This window comes from Suncus etruscus, chromosome 6, assembly GCF_024139225.1.
Source record: "Suncus etruscus isolate mSunEtr1 chromosome 6, mSunEtr1.pri.cur, whole genome shotgun sequence".
In the NCBI taxonomy this organism is placed as follows: Eukaryota; Metazoa; Chordata; class Mammalia; order Eulipotyphla; family Soricidae; genus Suncus; species Suncus etruscus.
In genome coordinates, this window is record NC_064853.1 from 72,646,532 (window position 1) to 72,672,812 (window position 26,281).

At 41.7% G+C, this 26,281-nt stretch overlaps 3 protein-coding genes across 4 annotated transcripts in view; 2 read left to right on the forward strand and 1 right to left on the reverse strand.

Moving 5' to 3' along the window:
• SEC23B (SEC23 homolog B, COPII coat complex component) overlaps nucleotides 1-11,883 on the reverse strand; it is a 36,176-nt gene extending 24,293 nt beyond the window's left edge. Inside the window, exons 1-6 of the mRNA XM_049774378.1 lie at nucleotides 11,793-11,883; nucleotides 7,548-7,782; nucleotides 6,056-6,113; nucleotides 3,646-3,732; nucleotides 1,713-1,949; nucleotides 1,536-1,621 (exon numbers count right to left, since the gene is read on the reverse strand). Of these exons, the coding sequence (XP_049630335.1) occupies nucleotides 1,536-1,621; nucleotides 1,713-1,949; nucleotides 3,646-3,732; nucleotides 6,056-6,113; nucleotides 7,548-7,768 (689 nt within the window). The 5' untranslated portion in view covers nucleotides 7,769-7,782; nucleotides 11,793-11,883. The remainder of the gene's footprint in view (nucleotides 1-1,535; nucleotides 1,622-1,712; nucleotides 1,950-3,645; nucleotides 3,733-6,055; nucleotides 6,114-7,547; nucleotides 7,783-11,792) is intronic.
• Nucleotides 1-26,281, forward strand: part of SNX5 (sorting nexin 5) — a 1,173,556-nt gene that overhangs the window by 713,174 nt on the left and 434,101 nt on the right. The gene's annotated exons all lie outside the window — the stretch shown is intronic.
• RBBP9 (RB binding protein 9, serine hydrolase) lies at nucleotides 16,253-24,828 on the forward strand. The gene is made up of 5 exons (XM_049774366.1): nucleotides 16,253-16,386; nucleotides 17,791-17,833; nucleotides 20,029-20,134; nucleotides 23,472-23,557; nucleotides 23,830-24,828. The coding sequence occupies exons 1-5, from the start codon at nucleotides 16,288-16,290 to the stop codon at nucleotides 24,054-24,056; spliced, it is 561 nt and encodes a 186-aa protein (XP_049630323.1). The 5' UTR covers nucleotides 16,253-16,287; the 3' UTR covers nucleotides 24,057-24,828.

The following is a 26,281-nucleotide window of genomic DNA, read 5'->3' on the forward strand; positions in this document are numbered from 1 at the left end:
AGGACATCAGAAAGGGAAGAGGGAGGGGCCGGCGAGGTGGCGCTAGAGGTGTCTGCCTTGCAAGCTCTAGCCAAGGATCAGGACCTCGGTTCGATCCCCCGGCGTCCCATATGGTCCCCCCAAGCCAGGGGCAATTTCTGAGTGCTTAGCCAGGAGTAACCCCTGAGCATCAAACGGGTGTGGCCCGAAAACCCAAAAAAAAAAAAAAAAGAAAGAAAGGGAAGAGGGAAACTGGAGATATTGATGGTGGGAAATGCACACTGGTGAAGGTTGTTGTAAATTGTATGTCTGTAACTCAATCATGAACAACTTTATCTGTGGAAAAAACTATTATAAACAACCTAGTAACCATGGTGTTTAAATAAATTTTAAAAAGAACAGTAGTACATTTACACAATGGAATACTATGCAGCTGTTAGAAAAAAATAAAGTCATGAAATTTGATTCTACGCAGATGAATATGAAGATTATTATGCTGAGTGACATGAGTCTGAGGAAATGGGGTAGACAGAATAATCACACTCATTTGTGAAATATAAGGAAAATAAAAGGTAGTAATAGTATTAGTATCCAGAAACAAGAGAGATGAGGGTCAGGAGGACCAGAACATGGTAGGAAGCTTGCTACAAAGAGTAGGTAAGTACAGTTAAGGCAGAGTATGGACCACTATGACAATGAGAGTTGGAACTGATCACTCTAGAGAAGAACAGGGTGCTGAAAAAAGGTAAAGTGACATGAAAGATATCCCTTCATTAACAATAGTACAAACTACAGTACTAAAAGTGTCTAAAAGGAAAACAAAAGGGGGGAAGAGAGATGGAGAAGTAAAATGCCTGCCCTAGAGATAGGCAGAGGGGAGGAGAGGAAGTAAAATTGGGAACACAGGTGGCAGGAAACGTTCATGTGTGAAGGGTGGTGTAAATATAAGACTGAAACTCAATGATAAACAACTTTGTAATCACTGTTTTTTTTTTTTTTTTTTTTTTTTTGGTTTTTGGGCCACACCCGGCAGTGCTCAGGAGTTACTCCTGGCTGTCTGCTCAGAAATAGCTCCTGGCAAGGCACGGGCGACCATATGGGACACCGGGATTCGAACCAACCACCTTAGGTCCTGGATCGGCTGCTTGCAAGGCAAACACCGCTGTGCTATCTCTCCGGGCCCGTAATCACTGTTTAAATAAAAAGAAGGTGGAGTAAAATATTAAGCACTGATGGGTATGACCACTCCCAACAAAATTATCAAAAATCATGACTGATTAGGCCATTCTAGTCTTCTCTCTAGAAATGAAGAAGTTCAGGACCAGAAAGAAAGCACAGTGGTAAATCATTTGCCTTGCATGTGGCCGACCCAAGACGGATTTGATTCCTGGCATCCCATATGGTCCCCTGAGCATCGCCAGGTGTGGCCCAAAAATCAATCAATTAATAAATAAATAAACTGCTTAAAAAAAAAAAAAAAGAAATGAAGAAGCCTCTTGCTCCTGTGACTGCCCATGTACACTGCTACATCTAACATAACTCTCTGGCTGACTCACCTGCTGGAAACAGAAGGATGCTCCTGTGGCTGAGCTGGTCTTGCTTGCTGCGTGGGCAGGGCAGATTTGGTCAGGCCCAACATGTCCTAAAAGGCCACAAAGAGTCGTGTAGTAGAATGCAGAAAGTGCAGAATTGAATTCTGAGATAACTGCCCTAGCTCCTATTTAGGTACACACCTGTGTTTGCTTTGCAGTTAAATCCTTGGTCCCACGAAAGACGTAACTTTTGGAGATTCCTTCACAACTGAGCTCATGGACCTGCACCATCCTCCCAAATGTGATCAGGCCCACCAGTGCATCTGGAGGCAGCAGGCTCAGGGACATCTGGAGGGATTCTTTGAGTGCCTGAAGGTCATCTTCTTCGAGACATGTGTCAACCACATAGAGGAAGATCAAAGGGGTCTGGGGACCTCGCTTTGGAGAAAGACCAAGACACGGTTAGACACAATCCACTCTTCCATTAAAAGCTAGTCAGGAATGTGGGGCCAAAGTCATAGCACAGCAGGCAGGACATTTACTTTGCATGCACCAACGCAGGTCCAATCCCCAGCTTCCCACATGGTTCCCTCAAGCTTGCCAGGAGTGATTTCTGATGCACAGAGTCAGGAGTAAGCCCTAAGCACCACTAGGTATGGTCCATAAAACCAAAATCAATTGGGAATATAAATAATTCTTTATCTATATTTTATTATGGAAGAGGGGGAAGGATATCTAAACTAAACTTTCAGTATTTCATTATAAGACAGGTTCTATTAAAACAAACTCAATGCAAATTGGCAAGCAAAAACTTCTTGTACAATTGTTTTTAATAATTTAGCCTTTATTCTAGATCTTGAAAAATATATCTGATTCATTCCAACAACCACTACCTGCCTCCAGAAGTTAACTTGGACAAAAGAGATAAAAAGGCTTTGAAGGGGCTATAATGATAGTATAGTGAGTAGGGGGGTGGGTTGCCTTGCATGATGATGGCCTAAGCTTGATCCCCGGAACCCCAAACAGCCCCTTAAGTCCATCAGCACTGGCCCATGAACACAGAGTCAGGAGTAATCTCTGAGCACTATTGGGTGTGGTCCAAAAATAAAAACAAAAAGCATGTGCTTAGATGAGGCCCAGGTCAAATCCCCAAAACACAAGGTCCCCTGAGTAGTGCCAGGAGACACTCCAAGTGCCAAGCAAAGTAGCATCCCCTGAACACAGCTGGGTGTCAAGACCAAAAGTAATACCACGTAACAACTGAGCAAAAACTTTATAAAAAAAACCAAACATGACCAAGTAAAAAGGACAAAGAGAATGCTAATAGAAAAGCTAGAGCCATGGCCCACAGGCAGGAGCTTTCCTGGAACCTTTGAGTAAAGGAAAAGAAATCCATTTGACTTAAAGCCAAGTGAATGAAGGCAGGCATGACAGAAAATGAGGTCAGCATGGATTTGAAGATAGACACTGAGTAAAGAGAAAGAGTTTCACCTTTATGGGTTTCTCAACACAGAAAAAAATTTGTCATGTCCTTACAGAATTACTTTCATCTGGGTTGGGTAAAATCAGGCACAAGAGTCAAGAGTCTGATCAAATAATTAAAATGGGGAGGGGATTTGGCCTTATCCGAGTAGGGGTTTAAAATATATAGACTTACAAAATTTTCTAGTGAAGTGATAAGCGATGTGATGAGGGGGTTGGGGGCAAGGTGAACTGAAGGTTTCAAAGCCAAATGATTAGGAGACAGAGTAGCAACTGATGTGAAGAATGGTTCCTTTTGAGGGAATCTCTTTTCCAGGCCTAAAACAATGCCAGTCAAACACCTCCACTGAATGTAGAGGACTTTTGCATCCAGCTTTAGATCATTGGATATATAAGAGATAAGGAAAGCAAAGTGTTTCAAAAGAAACTCAGTATTTAAATTGCTCGTGAGTGCCAACACAGCAGTAGGTCATTTGCCTTGCACAAGGCTAACCAGGCAGACCCGAGTTCAATTCTCGGCATCCCATATGGTCCCCTGAGCCTACCTGTAGTGATTTCTGAGCGCAGAGCCAGGAGTAACCCCTGAGCACTGCTGGGTGTGGCCCAAAAACAAACAAATAAATAAATAAAATGATAGTGAAATACAAGTTACCTGTATCACATACTCAATAGTAGAAAACTGAGGCATTAATTCTGCAGGTTGATTTGTCTCAGAAATGCCTGTGTAAGCAGGAGGAAACTGAAGAGAAGAAAACAGAGAATGTTTCACTGGGCTGAAAGGTATTGACATTCTAGTTCTTTTAATCAATGTTTCAGTTTCTGAGCCACACCAGGCAATGCTCAGGGACTACTCCCAGCTCAGTGCTCCACAGTCACAACCAGCACTGCCCAGGGAACATATAGTACAGGTTATTAAGTGCAGATTCCTGGGGCCAGAGAGAGAGTACAGTCAGCAGGGCACTTACCTTGCACACCACTGACCCAGGTTCAATCTCCAGCAACCCAAATATTACCTGGAGCTTGCCAGGAGTGACCCCTAAGCTCAGAGCCAGAAGTAAGCCTTCAGTACAGTCAGCTAGGTTTACCCCATCCTCACCACTCCTCCACCCCAACTCTGGCAATGTTTGAGAAGACCAACCAGAGATAGTGCCGTGGGTAAGGCACTTCTTGTATGGAGCTGAATTGGGTATCATCTCCAGCACCATATAGTCCCCCAAGTCCCTCCAGCAGTGATCCTGAGCACAGAGAGTCAATAGGTCCTGAGCACAGCAAGGTGTACCAGGGGTCCTCAAACTTTTTAAACAGGGGGCCAGTTCACTGTCCTTCAGACTGTTGGAGGTCCAGATTATAGTAAAAACAAAAATTATGAACAAATTTCTATGCACACTGCATATATCTTATTTAGAAGTGAAGAAACAAAATGGGAATAAATACAATATGTGGCCCGCGGGCCGTAGTTTGAAGACCCCTGGTAGGCCAACCTTTTTTTAACTTTTTTTTTTTTTTTTTGGTTTTTGGGCCACACCCAGCAGCACTCAGGGGTTACTCCGGGCTTTGTGCTTAGAAATCACTCCTGGCAGCCTTGGGAGATGATATGGGATGCTAGGAATCAAACCCAGGTCTGTCCTGGGTCGGCCACATGCAAAGAAAATACCCTACCGCTGTGATATCTCTCTGGCCCCAAACTTTTTAAAGTGTTAAAAGTCTGTATATGCTCGACTCTTATGGAATAAATTTTACACAGTATCTACTTATAGTTTCCAAGCCTCTAGTTGGTCATACAAAGGTCTCTTTGTCCCTGGACTTACCATGAGCTGAATCTGAGAATAAGATTATCCGATCAAATATGTAAATATATTTAAACAATATTATACCTTAAGATCTGCTAAAGGTCTGGACATTTCCTTCCTTCCTTCCTTCCTTTTCCTTCCTTCCTTTTCCTTCCTTCCTTCCTTCCTTTCTTCCTTCCTTCCTTCCTTCCTTCCTTCCTTCCTTCCTTTTTGGTGTGTGTGTGTGCCCAAAGATTCAAGCTTTTTTATTTTTTTTTGTTTTGGGGCCACACCTGGTGCCACTGAGGGGTTATTCCTGGTTCTGCAATCAGAAATCTCTCCTACCAGGCTCGGAGGACAATATGGAATGCCAGGGATTGAACCTGGGACCAACCCATGTCAGCAGAGTGCAAGACAAACACCCTATGCTATGCTACACTCTGGCCCAGAATCAACTTTTTTTTTTTTTTTAATTATTGGCTGTGCTCTAGTGGGGTTTGGGAACAGTATGTGATACCAGGGATCAAACTTGGGTCAGTTGTGTACAAAGCAAATGCCCTACCCACTATACTGTCTTTCCAATCCCAGTTTCAACATTTTTAAGTTAGAGAAAGTCCAACTTCCATACTGAGATCCTCAAAATCTGAAAGATTAGAAAATGGCCACTCTTGGTGGTTTGAATTCCGGCATCCCATATGGTCCCCCGAGCCTGTCAGGAACGATTTCTGAGTGTAGAACCAGGAGTAATCCCTGAGCATTACCAGGTGTGACCCAACCCCCCCCCCCATAAAAAAAAAAAGAAAGAAAATGGTCACTCTGTCTAGGTGCACTATACAATTAGCATCAAGTGAAATACAAGAAAAGGAAATGTTCTATTCTGTCCATAGCAAATGGCAAGAACACAAAAAAAGAAAACCAAGATAGCATTCAATAGAAAAAATAATCACATAAATACTCACCATTCAATATTCAACTTCATGAAAACTATCACAACTTAAGTTTAGCAGAAACAGTTGAGTTCCTTGGGCTCCAGGACAATAATAGAGCAGGCACTTGCTATGTGCCTGGTCCACCCAGGTTTGATAATTGGTACCCCATAGAATCCCCCAGTACTGCCAGGAGTGATCTCTGAGTACAGAGCCAAGAGTAAGCCCTGAGCACCACCAGTTATGATTCAAAAGATAAAAATAAAGGAAAAGAGTTAAGTTCCAGAGTAGACACAAATTCAACTTCACTATTTTTTTCAGAGATTCAATAAAACAGAAAAAATACAGTTTAAAATACTTCATATACCTGATTTCTTTGGAAGCAGAAATTGCAGGCCCAAAGTTTTGCTCGATAATCAACTTGGCTGTGGGGGAAAAAAAGGGTCATTTTCATTTTTAGGCTATAAAATATTAAATGTTAATGTAAAGTTTTATATATAAGATTGATCTATGTTTCTGTGCTTGTGCATTCAAAGAAAGCAGACAAAACGTTCACTGCAGTTGGGATTCTGGCGCCAAAGAACAGTGATGTTTTCTCCAAACAGTATCAAATCCTTTGTTTCTTTGCTAACTACCTAGCTAATATTTACAATTTCATAATTCATATATATTATTGGTTAGTTCCTTCTACTCGGATATCTTAATGTAGTCTACGTGATTTTTTAAAACACTTTTATTGTTCAAACAAGTAAAATGATTATATTTCAGGAGAGAGCACAGCGGCATTTGCCTTGCAAGTAGCCGATCCAGGACCTAAGGTGGTTGGTTTGAATTCAAGTGTCCCATATAGTCCCCCGTGCCTGCCAGGAGCTATTTCTGAGCAGATAGCCAGGAGTAACCCCTGAGCACTGCCGGGTGTTGCCCAAAAACAAACAAACAAAAAAGATTATATTTCAATATGAAAATTCCCTTCTCTCATGTAAATTTCCCTGACTTAAATCATATTTAGTTTGAAGAAAAGCTGGACAGGCAGGCATCTGGGTTAAATTGGTTTTAAGATAAAGTTCCAGTTGCATTTTACCTTAGAAACTTGGCCATCTGTGACTATCATTTTAAAAGAACAGCAGTGGTATAATAAAACATGGTATATCAGATAAAGCAAGGGAACTGAAATAAAAAACAAATTCCCATATATAAAGACTTTATCTTGGAGCCAGAGTTATAGCTCAGCAAATAGGGTATTTGCCTTGCACATGGCAGACCCAGATTCAATCCCCAATATCCAATATGGTCCCCTGAGTCTGTCAGGAGTAATATCTGAGTGCAGAGCTAGGAGTAACCCCTGAGCAATGCCAAGTGGCATTAAAAAAAAACTCCTTCATCTTTTTTTTAAACAGTATTTTGTGACCCTCTTGTTATACATTGAAATAGTGTCCAGATCTAAGAAATATCACAGCTAACTATCTTGACTGCAAAATAGTTACACACAATAAAATTACTGAGAGTTTAAATTTCTTGTGTATTATTTATTCTTCTCATACAGCATCATCAAACCAGGTATGAATCAGAAAATGTCTAAAGTTTTGGGCTTTGGGAAAATCTTTTGAAAGGCACAAAGGAAATCAACTGTTTAGCTTAAAAAAACAAATCACAAAAAAAGTGAATTCCAAATTCTTTCCCTCTATTTCTACCTCATTTTCATTGTTTTCATTTTAGCTATAGTATTTAGTCCAGGAAGATTTCTAAACAATCATCACCTAAGAGATTCATCTCAACATAATGACTTGCCCAATGAATAATTTCATGAGACACCATTCATTGTATACATAATTTTTACTAATTTGGAAAAGCATTCATACCAAAGTGGATTGAGAATGGCTTTGCAGGTTGGTCTGCTGCACAGCACAGGTTCATACTGTACAGGAGGCAGGTCTAGACGTTCTTTTAAAGGTGTAAGGAGACAAGCCAGAGGAACAACCATTCTGGTAGCCTCAAGACGGCTGGAAGGCCACACATTCCAACTAAAGCGCACACCATCACGTTCTTCATTCTGTTGAATGAACTCCAAGTATGTTGCCATAGTCTAAAAAGAAACTGAAAATATGATGGTATGTGCAATTCTCAACTAAATCTCAAATAAACAAACAAACAAATGGAGGGGGTTCAACTAAAGCAATATTTCTCAAAGCACTGTCTTAACAGAGATGAGAGCCAGGAAGACTAGTCCATGCTGGGAAGCTTGCCACAAATAGCAAGGTGGTGCAGTTAGGGCAGAGAAGGGACCACTATGACAATGACAGAAATATTCACTCTGGACAAGAACTGGGTGCTGAAAGGAGGCAAAGTGATATGCATGATACCCCTCTCATAACCATATTGTAAACCAGTGTTTAAAATGAAAAAAAGAGAAGAGCAGAGAGTGAGCAAAAGAGAGACAAGAAAAATGTCTGCCATAGAGGCAGGCACGGGGGAGAGCAGAGGGAAGGATGAGAGGGAAATGGGACCATTGGTGATGGGAAATGTGCACTGGTGAAAGGATGGGTGTTCAACGTTGTATGACTGAAATTCAATCATGAACAACTCTGTAACTATGTACTCGCAGTGATTCAATTAAAGACGTTTGGGACTAGATCAATAGCTCAATGGGTAGGGCATTTGCCATGCATGCAGCTGATCTGGGATATATCCCCAACATCCCAAGCCCTAGGAGTGGTTTCTTGGAGCAGAGCCAGCATTAAGCCCTGAACACTGCCAGGTGTGGCCCCCAAACCAAAAAAAAAAAAAAAAAAAGTTTTATTTTAAAAAATAATAGGGGCCAGTGGTTAGGGCATTTGCCTTGAATGTGAGTGACTCAGGTTCAATCCCTGGTACCCAATATGGTCCCCCAAGCTTGCCAGGAGTGATTTCTGAGTGCAGAGCCAGGAGTCACACCTAAACACCACTGGGAGTGGCCCCAAAACAAACAACAACAAAAGAAATAGATGTAGCTCAATAATAAAGGACCCAAGGATGTGGTGCAGTGATAGAGGGTTATCATGCATGTGTGCATGTAAGGTCAATTTTGACCCTCACCACTGCAAAATGCAGACCCAGGAGCTACAAGTATAAACCCCCAGTTACACCACAACTAAACAGGTTTAGAATTTTCTTATCATATTGAAGCTGCATGCTACTGAAGATCACTAATTTATTATTTAAATATCATTGTCAATCATACATCTTATCAACCAAGTCAATTTCAGAGCCAAGTTTCAAACCCTGTTTCAGCACTCAAGTTTCCTTCCATGCTTGTTCCATTAAAGTACTGTACTAAATGCTGCTGCATTTTAGGGTTGCAGAGATATGAGTATCGAGGTACCTGATTGGGCCAAATCCCTCTCAATCCCTGGTCCACAGAGTTCCCAAGAATCACTGGGTGCAGCCCTGTAGCCCCCCCCAAGAACCTCTAGGGTGACCTGGATAGTCCCAGGCATTGAAGGCCAAAGAGGCACTAAAAGTCCATGAGTCCCCTCACTGAACTCTCTGCCCAGTTGGTTGAGAATATTGGAGGGGCCATAGAGTCCCTGAGCAGATCTTGGGAGACCCAGATCCCTGTAAAAAAAAAAAAAAAAAAAAAAAAAAAAAAACTACAGTCCATGTAAGCTTATTATTGAGTCATTTCTCTTATTCCTTATGTTTTCTCCTTTTTGTTGCCTACCATTTGGTAGAAAAGTTATTTTTAATAAAATTAATTAAAGGAGTGCCTAATAGGCCAACCCAAATGTTCTGTGAACATTTGCCAGCAGTTATGAAGCCAAATTACTACAGAAAGTTTTCAACTATGCTGCATCTCATTAGGATATTGCTTCTCACAATGTTTGCCTTGAAAGATAATGGCTAAGAAAGCAGCTATTCATACTAAGCTTTCAAGGAGAAGAATGTCAACTCTTTTGTATGCTTTATTAATCCTACTGACATCCTAAAACTTGGACTAACAAACATTTCTGCCACTGGGGTTCAAGACACCAAGTCCCATAAGAAAAATGGGGGGAAAAGCAAATTAAAGATATCTGTGATACTAGTGCTTCCAAGTGTTCACTTCCCAATAATAATATGGAGATATGTATAATATGTATAATGTAATATGTATAATATGTAATAATATGGAGACTTTTGGGGGCTAAAGCTGGAGAGATAGTACAGCTGGTAGGGCACTTGCCTTGCATGTGGCTGATCCAGGTTTGATCCTCAGCATCCCATATGTTCCCCCAAGCACTACTGGGAATGATTCCTAGTGTAGAGTCCGGAGTAACCCATGAATACTGGCAGGTATGACAAAAAAGAAAAAAAAGTCTCCATATATATTTGGGGGGGGGGTTGGGGGCAACACCTGGTCACCTGGTGAAGCTCAGGGGTTATTCCTGACTCAGAAATCTCTCTGGCTTGGGGGACCTCGAACTGCGGTCCATCCTAGGTCAGCCGAGTGCAAGGCAAATGTCCTACAACTGTGCCACCGCTCCGGCCCCTAAAAGTCTCCATATTATTACAAAAAATGCTATACTGAAAATAGTTTGGACTAGAAATGCAGCTAGAAAAACGAATGAATAATTTATTTTACTTACCTACCCATGGCCCAGACCATAAAAATTTCAAACCTTTGCTGCAATTGATACTCAAAAGGAATCTATTTGCTATTTCTTGATACAATGGGAAAGGGAAGCCTGATATATACACAGAAGGTACTTCCACAGGACAGTCCAGATGGAAATGAAAGCAAACTCAGCAAGTTCCTCCATAAAGTCTTCAATAAATCCCTTCTCAAAAACAGTGATGGAACGCAACTGAAAAATACTTCTGATACCAAACATCTCTATATTAAAACCTCCAGTTTCCCACCACTTCTTCCCTTCAATCCTTTTACAGATAGACTTTTTTATTCCTTCATGGAATCATCATGAGATAAAGAGTTAAAAAGTTTCAGTCATACATAATCCAACAACCAGCCCTTCACCGGTGTTCACTTCCCAACCTCGCCCCCAGCCTGCTTCTATGGCAGACACTTTTCTTCTCCCTCAGTGCATGGATTCTTACACCTGAACACATAAAACCCAAGGGAGACTTGAGAGCACAAAAAATTAAATTCTCTGCAACAATATATCAAATGTGAGTTTGGGCGAAGATGCATTTTTCTAGAGAAGAGTCAACGATTTAGATGAACGTCTCAAAGGGCTCAGAATCTCTGAGAAGGTTAACGAATGAACGAACGAATGAATGAATAAATGAATGAATGAATAAATGAATGAATGAACAAAAGAAAGAACAAAAAGAAAAAGACCTGTAGAAATAGCCAAATCCGGGGCCGGAGAGATAGCACAGTGGCGTTTGCCTTGCAAGCAGCCGGCCCAGGACCTAAGGTGGTTGGTTCGAATCCCGGCGTCCCATATGGTCCCCAGTGCCTGCCAGGAGCTATTTCTGAGCAGACAGCCAGGAGTAACCCCTGAGCACCGCCGGGTGTGGCCCAAAAACCAAAAAAAAAAGAGAGAGAGAGAAAGAAAGAAAGAGCCAAACCCCACCACCACCAATCTTTACCACTAATCTCAGTAAGGTGTTAATTTTTCAGCCAAGTTTAACCAAGATCTAACCACGAAAGCCGTGGTTCTCGCTCCAGCTTTATTAGAAAGTCATTTCAACGTGAGCATCAAATCCAACTATCAAATGGGAATTAGACCCACGTTTGCACCCCGCGATTCCCAGGAATTCTAAGCCAGAAAGAGACAGGCCGCGCGATTCCTACGCAAGGAGTCAACTCAGTGAACCCGTGGAGCAAGATTCCCGGGGTTCCCCTGCTCGCCAGGAAAAGACATCAACTCAGAACACAGAACACACTTCCCCCTACATACAACACACACCCCAACACAGAATACATTTCCCCTACATACAACATACATCAACTCAGAACATAGAACACACTTCCCCCTACAAACACAGATCAACATAGAACACACATCCCCCTATACAACACACACACACACACACACACACACACACACACACACACACACACACACACACACACACACACACACACACGCCCTCCAAACCCACCAGCTGTGCTCCCAACTCACCCGCACACACTCACCAATCCGCACCCAGCTGCAAGAGCCCGAGCTCCTCCGGCTGCTACCGCCAAGTCCAGCTCAGCTCTCAGCTGATTGGCCAGCGCCTCTTAGCGCCTCTTACGTCACCTCAGCTGGCCAATCAGAAAGCGACTCTCCCGGAGTGGCTCAGCGGAAGCAAGACCTTTGGAGAGGCCACAGCGCCACCTTGAGGTCTGGAAAGTGGGTCGCGTGCCTGCGCCCTTCTAAACTACAGCGTCTCAGTACACGCGTTTCCCTGAATCACTTCTCAGTGTATCCGCTGCGGAGGCCTGCCTGCTAAGCTGGTTCCAGGACGCGGCCGGGCGCTTCCGGACTTGGCCCGGATCTGATATGACGTCAGAGGGAAGTCCTCGTCGCCTTAGTGACCGAGAAGCGGGAGCGTCCGGTGGGAGGAGCAGGGAAAGGCCGGAAAGAAGCGCGGTCGGTGCGTGCTGCGCACGCGCAGTGCTGCTCTGTGTATTGCACGCGACTTTTCCCGCTGTCGCTGCTGGACCTTCGCTTTGTGGGTGATTGTGCACAGTTCGTGGCTCGTGTGTCCCTGTCCTGAGTTCATTTGAAAGTCATCAAGTGATACCTGCCAAATTCAAGCCTTTTAGGAAATTAACAACTCCGAACGTTAGAGAACTCAACTTACTATACCCATCACTGTCATTTTACACCTTCATTAAGTGACAAAGATAAAGAGTCGACCTCTATTCATCTGACACTGAAGGAGCCTCTTTATAACGCTTTTGAAAAGGGGATGGGATGTGTGGATCAATAGTGCAGCCCATAGGGAGTTTTCCATCCCCAGCATCCCAGGTGGTCCCACTAACATTCCAATAAGTGAGAACCAGGAGTAAGTCCTAAGAAATGCCCAGTGTCGAAAAACAAAATATAACAATATGCTTGGATGCATCCATCTTAGTGTGCATCGAACTAAATTCAACTCTTGAACTATATTTTCGCTTGGAAATATTCTCTTTCCAGTTGTAGCTAAATACACAGAGCACACACCCTGCTTTTCCCTGGTCCCCTAAACACAGAGATCTCACACCCTACTTGCCCCAATACCCTAATCACATTCTGCTTTCTCCTAAACACACAGAGCTCACGCCTTACCTTCCCTTAACCAGATTGGCTGAAGCACACTATAATTTTCCCACTCTCATCTAAAATAAAACTAGTATTGTCCCCAAAAGTTTCTCCCTGATGGTTTGAATCCATAGCACTCCTCTTCTGTTGTCTGACTTCATTCTAAACCGCCCAGTCACAAACTTATCCGAGTTTAACTTTACCAGTTTCTACACTAGTAACCAACCTAGAAACTAAAGTATTATCAAGAGTCCCTTACCTCTGATGGAATTCAGGGCATGGTATCCAAAATTACAACACGAACCTTGGTATCTAAGCCAGGACTCTCAAACATTTAAAGCATTAAAGAATTATGGGGAAATGATAAAGCTTTTGTAAGTGACACAACTTGTGATGCTCAGGACCATACACAGTGCTAAGGATAAAACCAGGGCAACACGCAAGACAATTACCTTATCTTGTACTGTCTCTCTGGCCTTGGAATTATGTATTTTTAATCAAGAGAATATCAGGGTCAGGTGTATAATTAAAAAATCTAGCAATCAATGTAAGGTTTGGGTTTGGCAAAATTTGATCAAATATCATGTGATGTGGGGAATTCTGTGGGGTCTCAGCTTGCAGTTTCACATGAAAAACCAGACAGAGATACAGAAGAAAGTGTATTTTGGCCATGGAGTGTCGAGCAGCTTCTTGGATTTTACTGAACCAGCCAAGCTTCTCTCTGCTGTTTCCCTGCCATTTTTATTTGCCAGTATTTAACATATATCACCTACGGATCAGGGTTGATATAATTAAGGGTACTTGTGCTAATTAACTCAAAAAAGGTGAAGGGAAAAAGCAAAGTGATTTTACAGATGTATGACAACAATGTGGGAGGCTACTGAATGAAGAGAGGATTAGGACCTACTACACAGTTTGATGGAATTGAGAAATGCTTAGAAAAACAAATCAGTAAGACCAAGTTCTTTAGTATTAGTTTCAGAGTTCTGGGGATAAAGACAAAGAGAAAGAAAAATGGTTTTGGAGGGGGCACACTCAGTATACAATTTACAACAACCTTCACCAGTGAGCATTTCCTGCCAACATCAACAGTCTCCCCCTCAACCTCTTCCCTCCCAACCCCTCTCCAACCTGCTACTGGGGAGGCATCTCTCTCTCTCTCTCTCTCTCACTCTCTCTCCAGTGTAGTTTGAACTATTGCTAATAAAGGGACACTATGCATATTCCTTTCATATTAGACCCTTCTCTACTCTCCACTCTTTGGGGCAAGCTTTCTGCGATGGACTGGTCCTCCTATATATATATATATATCATCCTCACACTGCCTTTTATTTTCCTTATATACTACAGATGAGTGAGATTATTCTATGTTTATCCCCTCCCTCTGACTCATTTCACTCAGCATAATACTCTTCATGTTATCATGTATAAGCAAATTTCATGACTTCATTTTCATAACAGCTGCATATTATTTGTGTATATGTAGCACAGTTTCTTTAGCCAATCATCTGTTCTTGGACACCTTGGTTGCTTCCAGAGTCTGACTATTGTAAATAGTGATGCACTGAATATAGATGTGCAGAGGTCTGGAAATTTTATTTTAATTTACTTAGTGAGTGGTTTTTGGGAGGGGCATCATTCTGGCAGCGCTTATGAATTACTCCTGGCTCTGCTCCTGGCAGGCAAGGAGGACCATATGGGATGCTGGCATTCTAACCACCATCCATCCTGGATCAACTGTGTGCAAGGCCAACAACCTACCGCTGTGCTCTCTCTCCGCCCTGGAAATTTTATTTAATAGAAGGGTAAAGGCCAGGGGGCCAAAGCGGTGGCACAAGGGGTATAACATTTGCCCTGCACGCACTAACCTAGGACGGACCGCAGTTAGATCCCCTATGATCCCATATGGTCCCCCAACCCAGGAGCGATTTCTGAGTGCATAGCCAGGAGTAACCCCATATCTTTGATATTGTATTGATTGCACTGATGAACACAGATGTACTTAAATTCTTTTGGATGAATGAATGTTTCTGTGTTTTAAGGGCCGATGAAGCTGGCACACAATATGTAATGTAGATTCTAGACTTCCCAATTAATAAAGTTTCTACCTGATTTGAATAAAAACACTTTTCTATGGGAATATTATAAATTCCAGTAATGAGATGAGACCTTTTTTGGCCACATTTGGCTGTGTTTAGGGCTTACTCCTGGCTCTAATGTCAGGGATGACTCCTGGTAGGGTTGGGGAGTCAGATAGAACTGGGGTTCATTACAGCTACTTTACTAGCTGTAATGAAAGAGATAACATTCTGAACATGAGAACAAATAAGAAGCAAGAAAAGCTGATTTATTACCTCACTCTTGGTTTTTAGCAATAAGGACCACTATAACAATGATGTGGGAAAGTGATCGCTCTGAAAGAGTACTGGGTGCTGAAAGGAGGTAAACCCTTTCAGTCAGAGTGTTGCAAGCCACAGCATCTAAAAGGAAACAAAAAAAAGAAGGAAAGAAAGAGAGAAAGAGAGAAAGAAGAAAGAAAGAAAGAAAGAAAGAAAGAAAGAAAGAAAGAAAGAAAGAAGAAGAAGAAAGAAAGAAAGAAGAAGAAAAGAAAGAAAGAGAAGAAGAAAGAAGAGAAGAAAGAAAGAAGAAAGAAGAAGAAAGAAAGAAGAAAGAAAGAAAAAAGAAAAGAAGAAAAGAAAAGAAAGGAAGCAAGAAAGAAAGAAGAAAGAAAGAAGAAGGAAAGAAAAAGAAGAAAAAGAAAGAAGAAAGAAAGAAAGAAAGAAGAAGGAGAAGAAAGAAAGAAAGAAAAAGAAAAAAAAGAAAAGAAAGAAAGAAGAGAAAGAAGAAAAAAGAAAGAAAGATAGAAAAGAAAGAAAAGAAAGAAAGAAAGAAAGAGAAAAAGAAAGAAAGAAAGAAAAAGAAAAGGGCTTGCCATAGAGGTAGGCTATGGGGCAGGTGGTGGGAAACTTAGGGACATTGGTGGAGGGAAGGGGAAATTGGTGAATGGATTGGTGCTTGAACATTGTATGCCTGATAATCAGGAATAACTTTGGAACTTTGTAATTTATGGTGATTTAATAGGAAGGAAGGAAGTAAGGAAGGAAGGAAGGAAGGAAGGAAGGAAGGAAGGAAGGAAGGAAGGAAGGAAGGAAGGAGGGAGGGAGGGAGGGAGGGAGGGAGGGAGGGAGGGAGGGAGGAAGGAAGGAAGAAGGAAGGAAGGAAGGAAGGAAGGAAGGAAGGAAGGAAGGAAGGAAGGAAGGAAGGAAAAGGAGGAGGAAGTATCCTGAGTGGAGCTCTGCAACTACAATTCCCAGAATGCCACGGTGCAGCTCCCCGGCGGATGAGCAGTGCTGGACCGGCTACTGGAGGACCCCGGCCTCTTTATACTATGGCTTCTCCTACCAAGGCAGTAATTGTCCCCGGAAATGGAGGCGGCGATGTGGCCTCCCATGGCTGGTACGGCTGGGTGAAAAGGGAGCTGGAGCAGGTAAGAGGCGGCTTGCTGCCCTGGGACAGCCAGTCCAGTGTGCAAGTTGGGAGGTTTGGCCGCACCCAACCCCAGCCGCAGAGCTCTGTGTGTGTTCATCCCCACTTCTTGGTGCTCCGTCTTGCAGACTACACCTACTGGGGTTGACATTTGGGTTGTTGACATTGGGAGCTTTTGTTGGCTCAGTTGGGGTTGTAAGGTTCCCCCTTTCAGAACTGCAGACTCCGAGCTCCTCCCCGTCCCGCGCCTCCCCTGCTGCAGTCTCGGTGTTGGGACTTCCCAGATAAGTTGACATCTGTCTTCTCTGCTTCAGCGTTTTGAAAGTTTCAATATGTGTTAATATTACAAAAGGATGTACTGTGTGTCGGTTATGAAGTGTAATGTAACAAATACCCGAAAAACTTTCATAAACTAAAACCCAGGACATTGTCAATAATACCAAAGTCTCATGTTTCCCAGGCCATTTCTTTCCCTGAAATTATTGTCATTTTCTTCCCCTTTAAAAATTAGTTTTTGGAGCTGGAGCAATAGCACAACGGTTGGGCGTTTGCCTTGCACACGGTTGCCCAGGATGGACTTCGGTTCGATACCCCGGCGTCTCATATGGTCCCCCAAGCCAGGAGTGATTTCTGAGTGTAAAACCAGGAGTAACCCCTGAGCGTCACCGGGTGTGGCCCAATTGGTTTTTGGGGTTAGAGCTATAGTACAGAGGGTAGGGCTATTGCCTTGGTTGCAGCCTACCTATATAGATCTCTAGTATCCTAAATGCTTATTATGACAATAGATGCAAATAATAGCCTCTGTCTATCAGGGGTCCTCTAACTATGGCCCGTGGACCACATGCGACCTGCTAAGGACATTTATCTGGCCCAAGAGGCCACACTATCCGTCTCCCATCCTCTTCTCTGTGTCTAGACCCCTCTGTTTGGGCAGGAGTCCTCAAACCCAGCAAAAGCAGGCCCATATTTCCCGTTGAAATATTGGTATGTTTGTTGATTTAACTTTACTTGTTTTTCATTTAAAATATTGCATTTGGTGTGGGGAAAATACTGTATTTATTCATTTTTTTTAAACTTCAAAATAAGATATGTGCAGTGTGCATAGGAATTTGTTCATAGTTTTTGTTTTTACTGTAGTTTGACCCTCCAACGGTCTGAGGGACAGGGGTCTGAGGGCCCCCTGTTTAAAAAGGTTGAGGACCCCTGGACTATTTCAGAGGTAGAGTAAATGGGGAGTTTCTGAGGAGAGATTGCTTATTCATGTGTAATCCTATAGAACATAACCTAATTTGATTTCATAATTTATTTAAATATAAAGATTATATTCAGTGAATTATTTCATTTAGCAAATAATGTTATAAACAAGCTCTTTATTATAGCTTTTTCCCTCCCTCTCATGTCATAGATATCTGGTTTCCAGTGTTTGGCTAAAAACATGCCTGATCCAAGTAAGTTTTAAGCTTGTTTTCATATAGCATCTTTATTTTTATTTTTTTAAATCTCATTCTTGACTGAGAAAGGAAATATTATAGTAGAGAAGCCAGAAGAAACTTGTAAGAGTGGAGTGGTGGCCAATAATTTGAAGTTTGAGGAGGAGGTGTAAACCAAAAAACATTAAAAAATTCTAGAAAGTATGGGGCTGGAGAGACTGTGGGAAAGGTGCTTGTTTTGCACACAGCCAACCTGGGTTTATTCTCCAGCACCCCATATGGTTCCTCCAGGAGCAAATCCTGATTGCAGAGCCAATCTGGGCATTGTAGGGTGTGTCTCCTAAACAAACGAAACTCTAGGAAGGATCAAGCAGAGCACCTGAAATTGGTTAATTTTCAACCAACACAATTGTCCTTTCCAAAAGTCAGAAAGTGTTTTCATGCAAAACGTAAGAGTGTTTTATTTGAGGGAGTGATAGACCTTTATAGCATCTATATGAAATCCCAATATTAAAATATATAGAATGTAACAATAATTAACATTTTTACTTTTGTTCAGAGTAAATCTATGCATTTTGGGGGATGTCCATACCTAGCTAAGATCAGGGGTTACTCTGAGTTTAGGAATTACTCCTAATGCTCCGGAGACCATATGGGATGCCAGGGATTGAATCTGGGTTGGCCATCTGCAAGGCAAATGCCCTACCTGTTGTACTATCACTCCAGTCTCACGTCTTATATATAATAATATCATCCTTTTTAGGCATTTCCTTTTTGGTAAAGAAAAAATTCCATGTATGTTAATTTGAAGGTGAAAGCTTCAAAAGCTTCAAAAGGATTCTTACTTTTTTGTTTTGGTGCCACATATACTGTGCTCAGGGTTTATTACTGGTTCTGCACTCAGGGCTCACTCCTGGCATATGTGGTGCTGAATAACAAACCTAGGTCAGCCTCGTTCAAGGCAAGTGCCCTCTACCTTCTGTCCTGTCTCTCTGACCATTGCCATTTTTAACTTGAAAGTTTACATAAAAGCTTCAGAGCTATGTTTTCTTATGTCCTCTGTGTTTTCTTTTTGGAACGAAAATGTTTCTATTTTCAGGAACATAATTTAAAGAAAAATAAAGAACCTTATTTATTCAACCTCTGGATTTGAGTCTACCAAAAAAAACTATTAAAAGAAAACTTCAGGGGCTGGGGAGTAGTAGTACAGTGAGTAGGGTACTTGCCTTGCATGCAGCTGATCCCTGAATTAACGATCAGCTGAGCTTAGAGCCAGAAGTTAAGATTGGCCTCCCAAATTAACAAACCAAACCAACAGTCCCCATATTGTTTAAAAGTTATAAATTTCTGACTGTAGGGGGCTGGTAGAAAGTAGGATCCTATGGAATTCCCTCTCTAATGCCCCCAATTTTTACTATGCTTATGCAGGAAAAAACAAAACGAAACAAAAAACGAGGGAGCACAAAAGTTTTTTTTTTATCTACTTATCTATCCATTTATTTTTTATTTTTATCTTTCTTGACTTCTTTGTTTTGGTGTTGATATTGATGTTCCAATCTTATTTTATGTTATTTTATATTTCTTTTTCTTTTTCTGCTCTGGCATGGTTTTATTTCAGGACCGAGACCATTAAGTGGTGCTTGCCTTTAGTGCTGTAGTGCTCACTGGATATTTTATTCTATATTTCTTTTTGTATTGTTGTGGTATTTCAATTTCTTTCTTCCTGTCCTTTCTCAAACTGAGGTTGAGAGCCTCTAAGGACTACACCCATTTTCGGCTTATTTGATTTTTACCCCACTTTATTGCTGTTTCTTTCTTCAAACAAAACCACATAACTTGAACTATTTAGTTCCGCCTCTCAAACAGAGGGGGAAATAAAGGTGGGTACTAGGACCAACCAGATATATGATCACTAAGTAGTAAGCTAGACACAGAGGGGACCACTTATTCTAGCAGCCCGGGGGGGGGGGGTGGGAGGACTGAGGGTGGGGGATAGGGGATGCAGGATGGGAAGGGCGGTGGAGGGAGGGCAAATTTGGTGATGGGAATTCCCCTGATTCAAAGTTAATATGTACTTAAAATACTACTGTGAAAGATATGCAAGCCAATATGATCAAAATAAAAATTATATAAGATAAAAAAAAAGAAAGTAGGACCCTATGACATCAAGATCATCTACCTCCAAATGAGGAATTCTTCCCCTTGTTCCTTAGTTACAGCTCGAGAGAGCATCTGGTTGCCCTTCATGGAGACAGAACTTCACTGCGATGAAAAGACCATCATCATAGGCCACAGTTCTGGGGCCATTGCAGCCATGAGGTGCGATTCTTAAATGGTCCACGAAGTGGGCTCCAGCCATTATTGTTTGGGAAATACCACATGTGCATCTTAAAAACTTGTCTACAGAAAGAAATACTGGTGATTCACAAATGGTAACCTCATCTGTTCTAATTCCTTCCTGGTTTGGTTAGTAGATTAAAAAATAGTTTTGCATTTCCCCTGGGCCATGTTAATCCTTTTTAAGACTTGTGATTTCAATGCCTTTCTGGCATCTCATCACACTGGAAGAATTCCTCAGCCATCAAGGCCTTGTCAGCTTGGATATCTATTTCCTCTTCTCTAATCTCCCCTCTGACCCTATCCCCCTCCCCATCAGGTTTTCAGACGGCACTGCAGTTCTTTAAACATGCCAAGCATGGACCTACCTTAGGCCTTGTCATTACTTGACCTGGGACACTTCATCTTCTCACGTGTATGACTTTACTCCAACCTGTGCTCAGAAGTCTCCTTTTAGTAAGGTCTTTCTTCATCACCCCCTGTGAACTTAAAGCTCCTCTCAGTAGCTCTTACCCTCTAATTGTCTCCCCTCTGTAGTACTTTGTACCACCGGACTAGTGATTTATATCCTGTCTCCAGGCCCTAGAATGTAAGGTCCTTGAGGGAGGGCTTTGTTGATTTTGATAGTGAAACCAGGGCCTGGAGGAGTGTCTGGCATATGGTAGGTGCTCAGTAAATATTTGCTAGAGGGTGGAGGCCTCCCTTCTTCCTTGAGATTCAAGGATATCCGTTACTATGTTTCTTTCTCTACTTTTGCACTATTAAGATTTATGGGGGCAGGGACTTAGTTGGGTGAGTAAGCCTATTTAGTGTTGGGTTTCTTCCATATTTTCTAGGCTGGATGACAAAAGGATTATAGTTTTTAATTTTTGTAGACTCTTAGCCTTTAAGATATCACCTAAATTATATGTTGGGAAATCTTACCAAATTCCATCACTTTTCAGACATGTTAGTTCAAGCTACTAAAATAATTCTTTCCCTGTGGGGCTATAGAATTATAGTATAGATCTAGTTTTTACAAGCTTCCAGAGATTTTTTTAACTTTATTGATTGATTGATTATTTTTTGGGCCACACCCAGCAGCACTCACGGTTACTCCTGGCTCTGCACTCAGAAATCGCCTCTGGCAGGCTGAGGGACCATATGGGTGCTGGGAATTGAACCGGGTCCCTCCCGGGTTGGTCACATGTAAGGCAAACGCCCTACCACTGTGCTATCTCTCCAGCCCCACTTCCAGAGATTCTCAATCTTAGATCACCTTACATTCCGAAAAATGGAGCGATCACCTTATACTTAATTTTTCTCAGGCTCATAAAGCTATCCTTTCTGGTATCAAGGAATGTGGCTCAGATAGAGCTTGTCTGGATTTTATTCACAGTGCTAGGATCCAGTGGATATCACCTGAATATGTTGACATGTTAATACTGGTACCTACCACTGGTAGCTCATATTGAACATGATTTGATGGACGTTTAATGTAGTGCCAATGTTAATGTGTTAGGTAATCACATTTAATTTCATAACTCAAGCCACTTGCATCACATTTTCCAGGCAGAGACATATACATGATACTGTCTATGTAGTATACTTGCCCCCAAATGTTAAATTTCAGTTTAATCAGAAGAAAAAATACAAATTCTTATGGGATAATAGCTAAGACAGCTAATTTAAACTCTTAAAAGTTCAGGTAGTTTAAGGTAAAGAAATTAAAAGTAACTCAAGTGTAAGGAAAAATGCAATGGATGGTCTTTGGATCCAGAAGTAAAAGGTAATTACAAGAAATACTTTGGGTAGAGTTGGGGGAACAGAAAATATTTTTTATTGGGAAGGGGGTTTACATTCGGCAGCACTCAGAGGTTACTCCTGGCTCTGCGCTCAGAAATCACCCCTGGCAGGCTTGGGGGACCGTATGGGGATGGAACCCAGGTTGGTCTTGTGCAAGGCAAATGTCCTACCTGTCCTCCAGCTCCAGAAAATAACCGTTAATTACTTTATCAATACTAAATTTATTAGTACTATGGTTATATTAGAGAAAGGCATTATTCTTAGGGGATACTTACACAATATTTATGGGTGAAGTGTGACAAAAATTGGTAAATATAGGTGATCATTCTGACAATTCTGTTTGAAATATTTCAAAATAAAAGGCTGGGGTGGGACTATAGGTCCTAAAAGAAAGCACTAACCAAAACTTTGATTTGCTTTGTTTTGGGACCATACCCGGGATTGCTCTTGGCTGTGCTCAGATCACTCCTGGCGAGACTCTAGGGGCTTTATGGAGTATTGAGGAACAAAGCTGGGTTTGCTGCAGGCTAGGCAGCACCATACTTGTTTGTATTACCACTCTGGTCCCCAACCAAAACCTTTTCCTGGTATAAAGGCTGCCCAAAATTATTACCATTTCCCTTCTTTGCTGAGAGACTGTGTCCAAACAGCTGAGTGCATACTATTAAGTACCATAGCCATATAGATCAGTAACTCTTAAATCTGTCTTTGGTAGCTAAACGGTAAGGGAAGTGCATTTCTGGGCCAGAGAAATATATAGTGGGTAAGGTGATTGCTTTGTACAACCCAGGTTCCATCCCCTGCACCACTGTGGTTTCCAGCACACAACCAGGAATGATATCTGGGCATAGAACTATGAGTAAGCCCTGAGCACAGCCAGCTGTGGCACAACCTCCCATCCCACCCTCAAGAGGTGTATTCCTGGATTCTGTTATTTAAAACATGGTAGAGGGCTGGAATGATGGTACAGTGGATAGGGTGCTTATCTTGCACTCATCAGACCCAGATTCAATCCTCGACACTCTATGTGGCCCCCTAAGTACCATTAGGAGTAGAGAGCCAAGAATAAGCTCTGAGCACCACCAGATGTGGCCCAAAACCAAAATATAAATATCTGTAATTGACATGCCCAGTAACCATAGCGTATCAAGAATTACCTCCAGGTCTCTCACATGCAGAGCATGTACATACCCCAGCCCTTTGAGCCAATACTCTCGCATCTAGACTGCTCACCTTACTCACCTGGGTCAGGAGAGTTGTGATACCTTAAAATAAGATTCCTGAGCCTCAGTCCCAACCCTGTCTATCAGATATGCTAGTCTACAGGTATACCAAGTAATGTTGATAGATGCAAAAGAGAAATAACTCATTTGCATGGGATAGAAGCTGATTCCCCTTTTTATGTGCATCCTAAAAGGTACTCAAGAGGAGGCTTGAGTACCAGGAAAAATGAGTAGAAACTCATGTAGTCAAGTAAATTTTTGATGACAAGATCAAATGTTACATATAAGTTGCCATTTATTTCTCTCTTCAGATATGCAGAAACACATCAGGTATATGCTATCGTGCTAGTGTCTGCATATACCTCAGACTTGGGGGATGCAAACGAGCGTGCAAGTGGTAAGTTGGAACACAGAATCCCCAGCTGCTTTTTAGGCTATGAAATGGTATTCTTTCAGACAGGTTAAATTTTAAAAAGAGAAGTATCTATCTACCCCCATGAACTGATATAATTAGGTAGAGCACATCTAATCCATAATACTCAGGAGGCCTAGTTTTATTTAAACTTTACAGGTGGGAAAACTAAAGAAGTACATCCAACCAACAGTTTGGCTTGGATTCTTTGTCTAGAATGACAACAGGAGGTATAATCTGTATTTTCTTTCCCAAAGGGTACTTTAATCGTCCCTGGCAGTGGGAGAAGATCAAAGCTAATTGCCCTCGAATCGTGCAATTTGGCTCTACTGATGATCCTTTCCTTCCCTGGAAGGAACAGCAAGAAGTGGCAGATAAGCTGGAAGCAAAACTGCACAAATTCACTGACCGTGGTCACTTTCAGAACACAGAGTTTCATGAACTGATTCATGTGGTAAAGTCTATGTTGAAAGTAGCTGCATAGACAGGCTGATTTCTGCTATTATGTGCCTCCAGTAAAGATAGAGCAATGATCGGGTTACTGCTAGGTACTTTGAGGTGATTACTAGACACAAAATAGATCAAATTAAGTTTTTTTTTTAAACATCTCTTAACTTTGGAACTGGAGAGATAGTAAAGCGGGTAAGGCACTAGCCTGGCAAGCCAGGTTCTATTCCCAACATCCATACAGTTTGCGAACATTATATAGTTCGCAAATGTTATCAGGAGTGATCTCTTGAGTGCAGAGCCAGGAGTAACCTCTGAGCATTGCCAGATGTAGCCCAAAACAACACAAAAATTAAAAATGCCTTAAAAACAAGCACAAGTTTCAGTATTCAAAGATTTGGGGGGGGGGGGTGTTGGGGGCCACACCCAGTGTCACTCATGACTCTGCACTCAGAAATTGCTCCTGGCAGGCTCGGGGGACCATATGGGATAGCAGGAATCAAACTTGAGATTGAACCCAGGTCACCCACATGGAAGGCAAACTCACTACCACTGTGCTATTGTATTGCTCCAGCCCTTCAGTGTTCATAGTTTAATTTACAAAGAGCATTCCCATTTCCTGTTGAATCAACATTTCCACAGATTGCCATAAGCTAACTATAGCAGTAGTTTCCCAAGAGATAGGGGGCATAAGGATTGCTTACCCACACATAAGAGAAATGAATCCCTGGCTTCTTGACTCACAGTCCAGATTAAAACAAAATAGGCGTTGGCTATATTGTAGGATTTGTATTCCTCTTTGAGAAATTTCTATTGGGAAAATAAGACATGACTAAAGGCCCAGAATTGGCTTAGAGCTCTAGACACTAGCTACTGTTTCAAAATGGCCCAGGATATTAAACCCAGACTTAGGCCTTATCTGTTGTCACAGTTTGAATGACTCTTTTCAGGCATTCATTCATGATACCATGTACTGTGCAGGATCAGGCAGTGAGTGTAAGTACTGCTCATATATATGTTTATCTGAGCACACAACCAATGGAACTTATGTAAGATAAGTCGAGAGGGTGAGGGCAACATGAAGAATTCAGGTAAGAACTGTTAACATGTAGCAATTTGACAAAGTATTACCAATGGTATTTCTTTAATTTTTAGGATCAAATTTCAGAGTGGTTTTATAATCATGAAGAGGTATGTTGATACATGTAATCCATATTTGTACGAGTTGAGTCATTAATGTAAGATCAATAAATTATTACATGTGTTGTAATAATTACCTTACATACATAGATATTTTTAAGATGTGGTGCATAAACTGATAAACACTACACAGATCCACAAAATTCAAGCCTTCCATGTGACTACTGGCAAAGTGTTAAATTCAGTGCTTTAAGTGACTCTTGTTAAGTCTCAAAAATGAAGATGTCCGAGTTCAGATGAATCATGGGGTTTCATTTTGTTACAAATACCTACCTTTTTGTTGTTGTTGTCTTCTGATTTGTTACAACTGTTAGTAATGGCTCTAACTCTTATTTTCTTAAGTCCTTTTTCAAGAAAATTACAAGTTGTACAGATAAATTTATAATGCTTTATTGTCTTTTTCTTCCATAGGAAAACATAGTATGTGCAATTAGGGATAATTTTTATATGCTACATTTCTATAAGAATAAATAAACATCTGTGTAATTATTAACTTGCCTCCCAATACGGTAATTGGTAATCATAGGAGCTTCAAAAACTAAAATTCAAGGGCTAAAGACGTGATTCAACTGCACATGTAAAGCTTCAGTGTGATTGTAGGTCCTGGCTTTGATCCCTGCCAGTTCATGTGTTACTTTCCCAACACTGTGGCCCCATAGAAATGAAAAACATTAAAACTTGGTTCTTTATTAAAATAGCCACATCTCAAGAGTGACTAGGAGCTACCTTATCCGGACAGAGATACTCTGTCCTACAAAGCTCTACTAGATCATGCTACTGATACAGCATGCATACATACTGATACAGCAGCATACACTGGCTCAGGTGTCTCGAGGACTATACCCAGCAATCCAGGGATACACATAGGTAATGCTTGGAATGATCTCTTTTTTTTTTTTTTTTTTGGTTTTTGGGCCACACCCTGTGACGCTCAGGGGTTACTCCTGGCTATGCGCTCAGAAGTTGCTCCTGGCTTCTTGGGGGACCATATGGGACGCCGGGGGATCGAACCGCGGTCCGTCCTAGGCTAGCGCAGGCAAGGCAGGCACCTTACCTCCAGCG